The 15,722-nt window shown below is 43.5% G+C and overlaps 1 protein-coding gene and 1 pseudogene across 1 annotated transcript; one reads left to right on the top strand and one right to left on the bottom strand.

The window, feature by feature from the left end:
- Nucleotides 1–301: 301 nt before the first annotated feature.
- Nucleotides 302–5,326, top strand: LOC134884106 (solute carrier family 22 member 13-like; annotated as a pseudogene).
- A 118-nt stretch (nt 5,327–5,444) lies between these two features.
- LOC134858120 (xin actin-binding repeat-containing protein 1) lies at nt 5,445–13,865 on the bottom strand. Its single transcript, XM_063874025.1, has 8 exons — nt 13,736–13,865; nt 13,234–13,399; nt 12,957–13,044; nt 12,536–12,874; nt 12,354–12,432; nt 10,433–10,578; nt 10,200–10,247; nt 5,445–9,949 (listed from the first exon to the last, which is right to left on the bottom strand). Exons 2-8 carry the CDS (start codon nt 13,359–13,361, stop codon nt 5,591–5,593), a joined length of 5,187 nt encoding a protein of 1,728 aa, XP_063730095.1. The 5' UTR covers nt 13,362–13,399; nt 13,736–13,865; the 3' UTR covers nt 5,445–5,590.
- Between the last annotated feature and the right edge of the window lie 1,857 nt (nt 13,866–15,722).

The raw sequence follows: 15,722 nt of genomic DNA, 5'->3' as shown, positions 1-15,722 counted from the left end.
AATGATCAAACTTTATCTGTATCTTGAGAAGCTATGGAATCATTTCTGTGTGATCTCAACCAATGATTTCAAGATGTATCACAGTTCTGCTCTCGGGCTTGTCTTCATTTCCTTGGTATTCCTGTATATCAAGCCAAGGTTGAATTATTTTGTCCATCCCACATTTGACCAGTTTATGGAGCTGTTATCACTAATCCATCATGCTAGGTTACTCAGTAACTTGTGAGCCTATCATTTAATAATCTACCTTAACAGATAGCTCTTACACCATCGACACAACCATCACTCACGCTGCGCTCTGATGTGGAACCATTTATCAAAATGAGCAGCTTCGGGGAGATCCTGAAGGAGGTCGGGGAGTTTGGTGTGTTTCAGAAACGTCTGTTGGCGGCATTATGCATCCCCTGCCTGTTCACAGCTTTCGATGTGATCGGTCAGGTGTTCGTAGGACTGAGCTTCCCACACCACTGCAACACTGACTGGATCCTGGAGCGGGGACCCAACCTGACGGAGGAACGACAAAGAAATCTCACCCTCCCCGTGAACCAGGATGGAGGTTTTGAAAGCTGTGAGATGTTCACACCTGTGGATTTGATTTGGAGACCATTATATCGTATGGCATCAACACGACTACAGGGTGCACTAACGGATGGGTCTATGACGCGCCTGGTGGGGCCTCCAGCATTGTGACAGAGGTACGAATGTAAAACGTTATTAGATAAAGTCTGCAGGACAGTAGATGGAACTCAGCTTGACAGCGACATGGCTCATGTGATTAGTACATCTTTTATATCATTACTTCCAAAAAGAATAATATTACTTTACTTAAGACTTAGTATTAACGGCAGGGATGGAGACAAGTAATCAGGTTCTTGAGTAAAAGTACTAATACCCCAGTCCAACAGCCTCCAAAGTACAGCAGTATCCTCATACTACTCATTGTGCTCTCTCTTTCTTTTTGACCGGTACAATCTGTCCCTCTGAAATGTAGTAGTACTCAAATAATGTTCAATTACCCCAAAATTATACTTGAGTAAAGTACTTAACTACCATTAGTTGTTATATAACTACATAAATACGGAGTGTTTTGGGAGGTTGGACAGGTGGACTAAGTCTCACACGTCCCCGACCTCAGTTAGTCCGTCATCTGCCTGGTGTACTCCCTTCCTTGCTGATTACTGTTCTGATTGCCTAACAGTAATCAGCCTAGGGTCCGCACTTTGAGGGTAGGTGATGAACCCTAATCTTTATCCTAACAGTCGTCCCCTTTTAGTCAGCTTCATGACGGTGCAGGAAGCAGTACTCCTTGCTGTTGAGGCGCTTGTTTTTGTGCACACAAATCATTCTGTAATAAAGCGTTGTTCTTAATGTTTATAGGCTACAGTTTCAATAGAAATGTGCATTTCTGAGGGTCAGATGGACGTTATATATTATATACTCTTGGCGTCGCAGTAGCATGTCCCACATGTGACTTGTTGGCACCTGGTCACCCCACTTACACTTCCATTGTCTAGCGCTCCAAAACATTGTACGTGATAGGCTAAGGGGCGGGATATCTTTGAATGGTTGACCAATCCCAACAGAGCCGGCCAGCTAACCAATCAGAGCAGACTGGGCTCTGGTTTCAGACGGAGGGTGAAAAGAGGTGTTGCAGCACAGGCAGTATGAGGACAATAAAGAGCTTTCTGAACATTAAAGCATGGAGACATGTCCCAGGAGAGACACTGCATACTGATATGCACCTGAACATGAACAGAATAGATCCTCTCTAAACCAACTCCCCCCCCCCAACCCTCCTTCCTGTTTCAGTTTGATGTTGTTTGTGACAGGAGTGGTTTGATTGCGGCTTCACAGTCCATGTCCATGGCAGGGGTTCTGGTGGGAGCGCTTGCTTTTGGGGCGATTTCTGACAGGCAAGAAACCAAAACACATCCAATTCCTTTTTTTCATTATTGTGTTGGTGCAATGACCTGGAACATACATGTAAATTCAATGCTGTTGGTCTAAAGAAATACATAGAGAGATCTAAGTTAGTATCGTCTCCCTAAAGAAGTGGAAGCACTGACCCTCTTCTCCTCTCTGCAGGTTTGGGAGACGCTTTGCCTTCCTGGTCTCACTCCTGCTGCTCCTGGTGTTCAGTGTTGGTTCTGCTTTCTCTCCCAATGTCTACGTTTACATGGTTTTCAAAAGCATCTGCGGGGCCTCACTTGTCATTCCGATGCTCATGTCTGTGATGGGTAGGTTCCTGAAAATGTAGCCTATTAGCAATCATTGATATCAGCCCACTAGCTCCTGCATGGTTCAAGGCCAAACCAGAACAGTATGAGTGAAATAAGATGCATTTCTCAACTGTTTTACAGCGGTGGAGTGGACACATCCCTCTAAGGCTTCTTTTTGCACAATGCTGATTTTGATGTTCTTCTCTGCTGGACTGATGATGTTGTCGGGCATTGCCTATTTAATCCATGACTGGAGGATCCTGCAGCTGGTGCTCTTCAGTCCTCTTGTACTTATCCTTGGGATCTATTACTGGTCAGTCTTGCCTAGAAACAGCCTTTATTTATATCATGTGAATAAAAGTGTGTGATTTTGATCCTGTGTTCCTGTAGGCTTCTCCCAGAGTCCGCTCGCTGGCTGATGACCCAGGGCAGGAAGGAGGAGGCGCTGAAGGAGCTCCGGAGGGCAGCCAGGCTGAACGGGAAGACGGTCCCAGAACATCTGCTGGAAAAGGTGAGCTGTATCAACAACGCTTAACCATACCATAACAGAAGAGGATTAGGGTCAGATGTGAACATTTATGTTATTGTGTCTGAATTTGGAAGTCTGAATTTTGATATAATATTTCTTGTTTCTACAAATTCCAGCTTTATCTCAGAATTCTGAAGAAAAGTCCAATTTTCATGATTTGACTTTTTTCCTCAGAACTCAAAAAACGAATCACTTTTGATCAGATCTAAAACATCTTTGTGGCCCCTCTTTTATTTGCACCTCGTTGTGAGTACTCATCTTCTCTCTTTTAACCTCCTCAGCTTGAGATGGAGGGTACATCCGAAAGAAGGAACATGTTCGACATCTTCCGGATATCGTATTTGAGAAAACGTACTCTCATAATGGGCTACATCTGGTGTGTGTTCTTTAATTGAGATAATTGCTGTGTCTTTCTGAGTCAGTGAATCAGTACTTACTGTATCAGTAGTATTTAGCAGTGATATGTGATAGCCACAGTTAATCGTACATATTTCTCACAATGATGCTGAATAATTCCCCAACTGATCCTAGGTTTTCTACAAGCCTCCTCTACTACGGACTGAGCCTGAATGTTGGCAATTTTGGCCAGAATATCTACCTAACACAGTTCATCTTTGGAGCTGTCGAAGTCCCTGCACATCTTGGTGCTTTTATTTTAGGTCAACGCTTTGGAAGGAGGAAAGCACAGACAGGCTTCCTGTTCTTTGGCGGGGCTGCCTGCCTCGCGGTCCTTGCCATCCCAAAAGGTCCATGAAAACATTTGTTGGAGAGGTGTCAAGTGTTTATGTTTGTGTATGTTTTCTTATAAACCATTCATCCATCAGATCTTGCTGTGGTGGTAACAGTCATAGCCGTTGTGGGGAAATTTGCTGCCACTGGATCTTTCGACACAGCCTATGTCTACACTGCAGAGTTATACCCAACCATTTTAAGGTAGCGTCCCTCTTTCTGCTTTTGATGACTGCCAATTCAGACTCTCTGTTTGGGATCTCATACTTAATATTTACACTGTAATGTAAAGGCTGTAATCCAAAAATGCCTCAATCCAATGTGCAATTCCCATTGTGCATTCTTGCAGGCAGAATGGTTTTGGTGTAAACTCCATGTGTGCTCGTGTGGCGGGCATCCTCGCTCCTCTGATCAGGCTCCTGGACGTCTACCATCACACCATCCCCATGCTGATATACGGCATCATCCCCGTCACTGCTGGAGGTCTCTGTTTATTACTGCCTGAAACCCTCAATACTGAACTCCAGGACCAGGCTGAGCCCCAGTGAGTGGAACACAGCTGAATTTGAAGGAAAGAAGTGTAAATACTTCTTTAAAATAATCATTTCTTCTGTTTTTCATTTTAGAAAACCAGCAGATGGAGCTTTGGAGAACCGAGACAGAGCTGAAGTAATCATTCAAGAGAAGAGACTTTGATCTCAGACAACTTTTATACATGTATTTGTTTATTTGCATTTGTCTTTCTAACTTCTTTATATGATTGTTGTTCGCATAAAGGTGCCTTATGAAAAAAATGTGATTTAACTGAGCGTTCTTGAACACATTTGCTTCAGGGGAAACCTGAGATATTCACACAGAAATTACAACGCTATAAATGAATAAAAGCAAATACTTACTATTACTTAATATCTGCAGACATACAATTCAATGCATTTCTACATTTGCAAACTGCACAAAAATACCTGGAATTTTAGTCTCAAATGTAGTTAATTCTGTGTTATTCCGGCTTAAATCTGTCTTTCATTGCCTCTGTGAGCACAAGAAAGACTGTCATGTGTTGTAGTAATTCTAAACGAACAAAGAGTAAATGATCATTTATTGTAATGAAACTGAATGATTAAACCAGGTGCATCGACACACTATCCTCTGCTAACAATCATCAGCCGTTGGTGCCTCGAACACATCTCCACGTTCACCAGCTGAGAAACAGAGAAGGGATCATTAACCGTTTATGAATGTGACACGAATGGATTTATAGTAGTGATGGTGATGCTACTCACTTTGTCCCTGAGTATCTATGCCTCGGACTCGCTGTCCGCAGAGTTTCTGAGCAGCCATCGGTTCTTGTGCTGAACGTGTCCGAAGCCTTCGTCGTAGTTTCCCTTTCTTCTGAACAGTTGTTGGTAGTGAAATATGCAGTAGAATTCCCCACGCAGCGGCGTGTAATTTTGCATGCTACAGCACAAATGAGCACATTTTATTTTAGTGAAAGTTATACGTCTCACCCGAACTGAACGATTCCCAAGTTTCAATTGTTTCCCGATCCCAACGAAGATGATTGGTTGTTGCTCAATTAATTTAGAAACAGTTAATCATCACTTATATTTGTCTCTATTAAAGTGACAGCCATATCTAAAGGTAGCTTAACGTCATTCAGTCTTACAAGTTTAAGGAATAATGGTTTGTTTTCAATATAAAAGTGATCGATATTTCAATTAGAATCAGTGTTGTTAATCATTGGTAATTGTTGATTGATCTTGTCTTTGAATATGTCAGAGTCTCACCTTAATTTTTTCTTGCATTGTTTACAACAGAAGCATGTCTGGTGAAATATGTATTTGTCTGCTGTGATTTTTTCCATCGGATAAACCGCCTTCGAACAGGCTGAACACATCTCTCGACAAGCTGGTTGAAACTGATGAAAGAAATGAAGCCTTAGTGCTTTAAAAACAACAAATACAAAAGCATGAATGAAAACCAAAGACACGTCTTTAATTTAAAATGCAAATGAAATAATGTTACAAACACATCCTCCATAGGAAAATCTCAACCAGCGATAGAAACAAAGAGGTATTTGGAAACATACAGTATGTACACAACAGCTTCAGTCCTCTCATAGTTGTTTGACGGTCTTGGAGCCCACGATGCTCTTCCCCTCGTGGTCAGTCTGCACCTCCAGCACGCTGAGCTCTCGTTTAGGGTTGCACGATGATTGTTTTTTACCTCCTTTCCGGTCCTTCTTCCTGTTTTGAGCAGGGCTGTTGCACGTCAGGGTTTTAGTTGTCCTGAATCTCTCCTCTGTCTGTGGGCCGTGCTGACATTTCGGGCAGATCGTGGCTTCAGGTGGAAGCAACTCTGTCTTCTCTGTCTTTTTAGCAGCTGATTGGATAGAGATGAAGGCAGGGGAAGATGGAGGACTAGCTTGTTGTTTTGCGGAGGCTCCTTCGATTTCTGCACCCTGGCTAGCGCTAGTGCTAACCTGTGTCTGCAGGGATTTTGTTCTGCTTGTCTCGATGCTAATCTTGCCAATACCGCCAGAGGATGTGTGTCCTTGATCTGTCGCCAATGACTCTTTGAACAGGCACGATAACCCAGCGATATCTGAGTCTGATTTCAGAGTAGAGACAGAATAAAGAGCCTTCTTGATGGTTTCCTCTATTTCCACCAGTCTGGCTAAAGTCTGTTCTTTCAGAGTTATGATTTCCTCACTGGCTCGCTCAAGATCTCCGAAAACATGTGCCATGGAAGACTTGCTTTCGGTGTTCGTTAACGGCACCTTCCCTTCTTTGTTTCCTTTCCTCTTCTTCTTCTGTTTCTTTTTCCCGGAGCGGACGACCCAGTCGGGAACGTCCTCGAACACTTTCCTCAGGCGACTTACATCCACCTCGCTCGTGTCCTGTTCCACTTCTTCCACTCGACTGAGGAAGCTCTGCAGCTCCTCCTGCTTTCTTAAGTTGTCGATAATTCCCATGGCTGCTTTCATGTTGTCCGTCATGATGGCGTCCATGTGAACGGACAGGCGCTGTCGGCGTTCGTCCTCCGTCTCGGATCGTCCTTTCTTTTCCCTCATCTCGACTTTGCCTTCTTGTTTCATCACTTTCTCAATCTTGTCTTTGCTGTCAGCAGTCTGTCCACATGTCTCATTGCAGGAGGAACCAGGAAGAGTTGGCTGTGGTTCCTCAACCACCTGTGCTGGAATCAAGGTGTTATTGCCAGACTGTTGTTTTTGTGTCTTGTTGTCCGCCTGGGCAATTTTAACTCTTTTTGGCTTCACCGGAGCCTTCTTCCCTGAACCTGCCTTTTTACCTTCAAATGTCTTACATGCTTCCTTAAAATCTACATGGCTTTCATCTGTCTCATTCATTCGGGAATCCTCTGGGCTTTTTTCTTCGTCTGTGGCGTTTATCTCCTGTTGTCGCCTCTCATTTGTGTTATCAGTCTCCAAGATAACGACTGAACCTTGAACTTGAAGCCTCACTTCACTTTCCTGAGTTACGGCTTCTTCAAGAGGCTTTTTGCTTTGATGACTCACTGAACCTGGCTCTGCACACCTGGTAGCTTTGAACAGATTATGTTTATCCTCACATGACCCCAGTGTCTCGGGCAATGGTTGAGGAACTGTTTCTTCTGCTCTTAAAGTAATAGTTGCTTCAGGATTCTTTGTGTTAGTTGACTGATTGTCTTCTTGTTTCACTTTCAAATGCTCAGGCTTGGGTGGGATGACTGGTTTTGGACTCACAAGTCTTCTGCTTTTCTCTGAGACATCACTTGTGTCTTTGCTTTGGCTTTCCGGCTCTGCATTTACTGATGTCTTCTGTTCTTCAGAGACCTCTTGCCTCGATGTTGCTTGGGTTGGTTCAGGGTCAGACGCAGGGCAACACTCCTCCTTAGTGGGATTTTGAACAGATGCCATATTCACAATTGTTGATCTTTCTCTGTGAGTTTTGGACACGCTTCTGTAAATCATAGCTGCTCTGAAATCTCCTCTACTGACGTTGATGTTGGATCTCTCCAGGGAGTCCAGAGCTGCTTGAAGTTTACCATGAAAATCCACTTCCTCTTCCTCCTGCTGAGCCGTGATCGTCTCTGGATGATGTTCAGGCTCCATAGCAGCGTGCATGTGTTGTTCCTGGAAAGCTTCCTTTTGACAGCTTGTCTCAGAGTTACTTTCTTTATGGCATGTCTTTGTGTGAGGTAGTTCTCCTTGTTTGACATCACCTGCTGTAACTGAGATGGGTTCTTGATAGTGTAGTCTATTTTTTGCGAGTGCTGAGTGATGCAGAGACGTGGCCTCCATCGTGGCCTGATGGAGGCTTTGCATTGCTGTTTGGAGGTCAGAAATCTCCTCGTTGTTATCCACCACCTCGACTAACTCAGCCTGGTGGACCCGACCATCATCCTGTGTCCCAACATGTAGGTCTGATCCCTTTGGTGCCACCGTAGAGTTACACACCTCATGTGTTTTTCCATCCCTCTCGGTTGACGACTGGCTCTTTCCAGGTTGAACGTTTTGACCCCCCGATGCACAAGCAACTGGGGCACGATTTTCCCATGCATTTTGTTTTGGCTGGATGGGTCTTTGGTCTCCGGAGAACATGTTTTTAAGCCTCTTTATATCCACTGGGACCCATTCTCCAGTACTCTCCTCTGCTTCAACTCCTCTCTGTTCATGAGAAGGCTCCACTCCTTGTTCAGCCACATTTTGGTTTGGAGGGAGTTCTTGTTCTTGCTCGGTTGGCTCAGACTGAAGAGTTTTCAAATATTCCAAATCTCCCTTTTCAATACAACTCTTGAACAGTTTAACGTTCCCTTTGACTGTGATTTCAGGCCTCATTGATCCTTGGCAGGTTTGGTCTCTGGGAGTGTCCAGAAGGCAGCTCCTGGTTGATGCAACGACACCTTTCTTTACTTCTTGATTGTCTCGCTCTGGTTCACAAAGCTCTCCTGGAGCACTGTAACTTTTCAAATCATCCACATCCAAATAATAGTAGAGGGAGTAGACGATGACTTTAGCCCATCCATCTGCATCCTCCTGGATAATCACTCCTTTCCGCAGAGAGTTATCTTGATTGAGAATATCCTCAACAAGCTGAGCCACGTTGGCTGTCTTAAACTCGGTGTCTTGGTTGGTACTGAAGTGATGATGCTGCACTGGTACATTCACCATGGTGGCCTTGATGTTTCCTTTACTACCCTCCTTTAGATAAGTGATATGAGGCTTTAGTTTGGACCGTGGTAGCAGCTGGAGTATGAAGTTTTGTGCGCCACCTTCAGCCACCTCGTCGTATTTGATCTCAGGCCCGTCTTCTGATAAAGTAAACTTGGCTTTTTTAGCGATCATCGTCTCGTTCACCTCGATGATAGACCCATCTGAATGTATCGCATTAACCTGATGAAGGGAATTCAGCGTTTCCTTGATGTTCTCAACCTGCCACTCAATTTCATCCTTGTTCTGGTTCCTGATTTGGTCAAACGGCATTGACTCAAACAGGTGAGCCCTGTTCTTGACATTAGCTTTCACCAGGTCCTGAGCTTCCCCACCGTCTCCTCCTGGGTGCTGGTTTTGTGATGGACGCGTGAAGGATTGTTCCCTCTCTATGTTTTTTGGGATGAATGGGTTGTTCTGGGAAAGAGCGGCACTGGTTTTGATGGTTGATGGATCAAGGATGCTTCTGGTCTCATCTTTAAGGAGTGGTCCACCAATGATTTGATCAGAAGGACCTTGTTTTTTAGGCTGATTTGTCAAATCAGGGCTCTTGGTGGGTAGATTATCTTTTCTTTGCATTGTAATCTCCCGTTTCTGGACTGCCCCTTTCTTATCTCCAGAAATAGAAACCTTTCCCTGGCACATATTTCTGGGTTTTGGTGCAGATGTGTGCACAGACTGACTCTCAAATCTCCTCCTGGTAGCCTGAACATCTATTTTTACCTCCTCCTCCTCCTCCTCCTCACCCTCTCGGTTTGGATCATGACTCATTGTTTTGTTGCTACAAGGCCTGCCTTCGTGCTCCTGAAGCACAGCTGATGATTTACCGACATCGCCTCTTTGCACTGTTCCCTCTGCTACGTGCTTCTTGGGGGCGTAAGGAGAGACTTTGTTGGTGAGGGCGCGGTTCTCGAATATCAAGCATCTTGACAGGACCTCTCCCTCGTATCCAGTTTCACCATCTGTCTCTAAAGTCAAAACCTCAGCAAGCTCCTCGTCCACCACTCCGTCCAACATCTTCAGCTCTGGGTGGGTGTGCTTCAGGAGCCTCTTCAGCTCGCACTTCGCCCGCTGCTGGTGTAGCTGTTCTTTAGAGAGTTGCAATGGCATGGACGGTGCTAGCTTGGCCCCAGAGACGTCTTCTGGTCCATGCTGATGTCTCGCTGAAGGGACGTCCTCTTTGCTTTGTTCGGAGTCCTCGGACATCTTAGAGCAACAGAGTAATGGTCTCATCATTGAGTCATGAGCTCTCCAGTGAAGATCATGCTCCAGGGTGTGCAGACATGCTTTAAATGGTACCTCATGCCAGTGGATATGCTTTCCACATGCCAGGTGTCAGTGGGTTAGCCAAACTCCAGCAGGAAATGCAACCATGATTAATAAAAAGATCTGGCATCCAGTGTTCGTTTTTTAGGGGAATATTCACATCTCGGTTCATACGCTTTAATGTGTTATTGCAACAATACAAATCCATTGCACACCACCATGCAAGATGTCAGGTCAAATTTCACCTTACCTTGGTACGCTGGAGTCTTTTCCCAGCTGTAGAGGACTTATCTTGCTCCTTAACCGAAACATTAATTAGTTCATGTCAGGGTACCTTGAAATAAAACTTGGTACAGCTCAGTAAACATTAAATGACATATTTTAGTGTGACACCGTTTAATGGGTTATATGACACCTATAAAACATAACAAACTGCAGTGTCCACCGACAGAGGGAGGTGCGCTTCAGTAGGCGTGTGTTTACCGGTTTTAAAGGGCTCCGTGTTGAATCCTGAGGTACTACCTTTGACAGGTAGAGGGCGGACATGGCTTTGACCGAGACACACAGTTTCTCCTGGCCTTGGATTAAAGAGCTGTCTCTGAAGTCAGCAATGAACCTCCTCTTTTCATCTGCAGGGACATCAGATCAACCTTTCATTATCCTTTCAATATCTTGGTTAAATATAAAACCTCAGTCACTTTGTTTACCGGTTAATTTTAGCTTTTTAGGAGGCAACTGTCTTCCTACATCATGTGACTTTTTAAACAGTTACTCCTTTAAAAAAAAACATAGGCCTACAGATGACAAACATCCATGTCAGAAACTGTGTGTTATTGCTCGTCATTTAAAGGTGACTAGTTATAACATTTTAAGGTGATATTGAACAGCTGCCATGTGTTGGAGCTATAAATGTACCACTGGTGGTGGAGAAGGACAGATACCTGACTCCACTGACACAAATACTGAGAGTTACACAGACAGGGGAGTCACTACAGCTACGGTTGACTCAGCATTAAAGAGTACAAGTGAACACGTAAGTCTTCTTTAAATATAGTGATGATTGCTTTTATAAATAGCTATCAATCAGGGACAAATGAATGAAGCAAAAACGCTGTAAAATGAGAATTAGAAGCAATATTAAAGTATTTTAAAAGATTGTAATGTACTTTTATTAAATATAAATAGGGTTTTACGGGTTTTAAAGGAGCATGCTCATTTCAAGAGCCTCTAAAGGACATATAACAGGCTTGTGAGGTTACTCCAACTCATCAGACACACATTGTCCTTTGCTTTCTACCGTAGATGTAATGACCCACAACTTTTTGAAATTGTACTTTTTGCAGCATTTTTTTGACCACAAACAAAAATGTAAATACAGAATCTGCATTGTTCAAAGTGCCAAATCCTCCAAAAATACCCCCATTTATTCTAAAAATGATCCCAAAATGTGCAAGCCACTTCTCAGACTCTTGATATAGTTTCTTCCTGTCCATCTCTGACATCATACCATCCTGACGCCACCAAATCTTTATGTCCCAGCCATTAGTTCAACACATCGTGACACACAACACAAATCCGTACTCACAGAATACGAACAGCTCCCCTTCCTGTCTTCTTATTTCCTTTCAGTCTTTGTAAATGTGCTAGCTCTGATTTCCTCTCGCTGTGTGTCCACTAACCCTCGGTGTCTCCCTCTCTCCGCCTTATTCCCGTCCCAGTAACAGCTGACCCTTCACCCCCTCCGCCACTTATTCATGACTTGCTGTCTATTTCTGTCCTGCAGTGGAGTGGTCTGCTGTGCCCACACCAGGTTGAGTCAATCACTGCTTCCTTCCTGCACGGTCACTGTTTCACCTTCCTGTCATTCCCAGGACTCAGAGACGGCTTTCCAGGGAACGTTTGTTTGGGTCTTTTCCGTTGCATGATGGTGAAATGGGCTATTCTGCTGTTAAGCACATAATATGTTTAGGTGATTCTTTATTTTAAGGGTCAGTAATTCAATTACCATTTCCTTGGGTGCTAAATAAAGATATATATGTTCTTAAGTGTTGATTAAACATGACTTTTCTCCAAAATCAGCTACATTTTTACATAAATGAGTGTTGGTTAATTATTCATTTGTATCTGAACTTTAATAGCAGATCAATATCCGGAGTTAAGATAAAGGGAGTGATGCCAGCTTCCTTACAACCTCTTCTTATCATCTGGTCTCTGTGTTTGTATGGTCTTAATCTTTAGATGTTAAGCTATTTATGTCTGGGTTTTTTAAACGTTGTTTTAGTTGTGTTTTGCAGCCTGCCAATCAGATTTCCGAATCCAAACCATAAAAAGTTAGATTAAGTTCTGCTCAGTGACCTCAGGTTCATCTCACGGCACACTTTGATGAATGTTGTCTGGTACTCACCCTCCTGAGAGGCTGCAATTCTTTCAAAATCAATCCCCCCGATTGTTTTCCTCCTCTCCACCCGGGTCTGATTCACCACCTAGAGACAGAATAATGATCTGTCACTGCCAACGTCACCTTCATTTGTTCTTTAGCAGGTGTGTTACGATTTACATGTGTTGAAATCTGATGTTTGCTTTCACCTTTCGAGTCACATGATCAGTTTTGGCATCCCTTCCTGCAGCGGGCTCCTCTGCAGGGACCTCCTCCACATCCCCGTTCACCACAGGCTTGAAGTCTGCAGCCTTGTTTGTGGATGTGAGAGGTGCCGCTCTGGGATTGCTCCTCACCTTGTTCTGTGTGGCTGCCTTTGACTCAAACAGAGCCTTCAGGGCCCCGATGGAGCCAGTGCTGCTCTGCAGGCTCCCCAATGACTTACTGCGGGTCAAATTGGATTTGTCTCGAGACAGCTCCCTTGCGTCATTCCTCCTCATCAGAGACTCCAGATGAGACTCGTTACTCTCCAGGAGAGAGGGTTTGGTCTGGCGGTGATAAAGAAAACACATGCTCTCATGCAGCATTATCCATTCCTTTTAAATTTGGAGTTGCATTGTGTTTAGTTACCTCTTTGAGCACCATTTTTGGCTTTGCTTCAACATGATTCACTGGAGTTTCTTGACTGCATGCACTCACTTCCACGGTAGTTTGATATCTATATTTAAAAGACATATTAATCAATCAGGGAAGAGAGGATCATTTCAGCCTCTGCAGACCATTGACATGCACAAAAACTGATATAACACACTACAGGAAAGGGAAAACCCCAGGGCCTCTTGAAGAGACATGTAGAGGGTGTGTTCATTCGTCACAGATGTGTAAAGAGTGAGGATGTCTCCCTCACCTGGACACCAGCTGGGACACAGACGTTATCCTCTCCCTCAGCCCCGCCTCTTTCCAGGAGGGCTTGTCACATGAAGAGGGGACGCTCCTCAGTGATTGGGTGCGCCGCAGGTTGCTCTTCCAATCCATGACCAATCACGTCCCAGCAGCACCTAGTTTGCAAACAGCTGGATAGACAGATAATGTATTGTAATCCAATACCTGTATTCTAATCTGATTACTTTACGTTACCTTTGTGTCAAATGCAATGTTTTTGAATTATTTATATTATGTCAGACTGCAGAACTATGTTACTTCTTCAATCTTAAAGCCCAGCAATCAGTTCTGTTCAACACCTTTTAATGTCAGTAAGGCACAGCCAGTATGAACACCTTTGTTACACTGCACAGGGATTTTGAAGGTGTCATGTGATCAAAGTAAAAGAGAGCTATAACAGTTCAGTTTGTGGATAAAAACACCTGCGTTTTGGGGTATTTAAAGAAGATTTAGAGTAGGTTTCTTACCTTACAGCTGCCGGTCAGTGTCTGCTCTCTGTGGCGATTAGAAACTCTTCCTGCTACATCACAAGACCTGCACACGACGAGAAGCACTTCAGAGCAAAGTCCTTTCTGTTCCTCATTACCACAGGCTGTGTAAAATGATCTATGATAAAATGATTACAGCAGAGCAAGATATAAACCCTCAGAACAATCAGAAGTACAGACTGGGCATGTGCTGCTGTCATCTGGAGTTACAGACACTGGTTTGCACAACTCAAAAGTAATTTATTCAACATTTGAATCTGTATTTAGAGCATTTTGTCATCAGATTTCAGGAGGATCCTCGCTGTTGGATATCAGGTCCAAACCCCTAAAGCTCAGATGTACCAATTTGATCTTTAGGCCGCAAAACAACATCAATAATTCCTTTAACTTTATTGATCTTGTGGAGTCATTACAGCAGCAAACAGTAGCATACAGAAGGTACAGAGAATTAGAAAACATCATAATATGCAGCTATTTTTGCTTTGTCAGCATGTTGTGTGAGCTGGGTTTCGACGTTACCTGATTGACTCTCAGTTTACAGATTTACAGATTTACAGTGCAATACAGAAACAGGTCAGCATTTTAAATGTATAACTCTACCTATCCACAGGAGATGATTGACGTGTGCCTTGTTGTATTTTATCAGGACATTTATAAACAACAATACTTTAATTATTTAGGAGAAATGGGCCTTTAAGGATAATAAATGATCATGTTTAAAAGGGCCCTAATATGCTTTTTGCTGCGGCGCCTCTTTTCAGTCGGCTCTGATTGGTTAACTGGTCGGCTCTGTTGTGATTGGTCAACCGCTTGGAGATGTCCCGCCCCTTAGCCTACGATGTGTTGGAGCGCAATAGAAGCGCGAGCGTAACATCTCGAAAACGTCTTCCAGCTGTTCAGAAACGAACCCTAAATACTGTCAGGCTTGTTAAAGTTAGAGCAGTGTGTTCAATCGGGTCGTATGATTAATTTAAAGACACACGAGACTATATTTACATGATACAAGTTGCTTACTCTTGCTGCCTTATTCATGATAGCTCTATAGAGTTAGAGTTCAAGACACTCAGAGCGGATTCAACCACATTATCCGTTTCATTTGTGTGCTCTCGATGGATAAAGTGTATTTGTTAAAGCACAGCTACCAGACATCATGAGTAAGTCTGGCCCGCTCTTCTAGAAACACCACAAGAAAGTGAAGATCCGTAATGTCATGGTAAGTGCAAGGCTTCTTTCAAGTCAGTGCCCCCACTTTGAACGCTTCATTAAGAGCAGCCTGCAAACCCCAGTGAAATGCAGCCATTATTTTTTTACTGCTGCTTTTAAAGGCCTTAAATTAGAGTCATCTGTCTGATCGTCGCAGTGGAGGAAGTTCGTCTCCCCCCGGGAAGAGCTGCTGACCCCCGGGGATCAGGTGGCATCGCTGACCTCATCACTGAGTGTTCCCCTCGTGCATCAGGTCAGACATGTGCACCCTGCTGCAGCTCCTTTAGAGGGTAACGTATAAAATGCACATAATTACACTTTACTCATCATGGCATGTCGCTTTACGAGGCAAATACCACTGCTTTAATTATAGCTGGAGGTTTGTAAGCGGTGGAAGAAGTGCTCAGATCTTATTCTTAAGTAAAAGTAGTGATACCGCAGTGTAGGAGCAAGTACAAGTCCTGCAAAGGTTAGCAACAAAATATAATTCTGTACTTATTTTGGAATATTAGTGTTGCTTTCATGTGTCTATCATCCTAATTCTGCAGCCTTTAAAGGATGAGATAACACTAATATTTGTTATACTGCTTTGAATAATACTACTTTATGATTTATAATTTCATTTAATTGTTGCATTAATAATATAAACCTGTAAAAGGAACAAATGTTGTCAAAAATATGTAAACAATTATAGAATAGAATCGGAGGATGAAACCCTCTTTATTAGTCACATACACACAGCAGAGCACACACAGTGAAATGT

This window comes from Eleginops maclovinus, chromosome 21, assembly GCF_036324505.1.
Source record: "Eleginops maclovinus isolate JMC-PN-2008 ecotype Puerto Natales chromosome 21, JC_Emac_rtc_rv5, whole genome shotgun sequence".
Classification (NCBI taxonomy): domain Eukaryota; kingdom Metazoa; phylum Chordata; class Actinopteri; order Perciformes; family Eleginopidae; genus Eleginops; species Eleginops maclovinus.
This window is presented reverse-complemented; position numbering and strand designations above follow the sequence as displayed.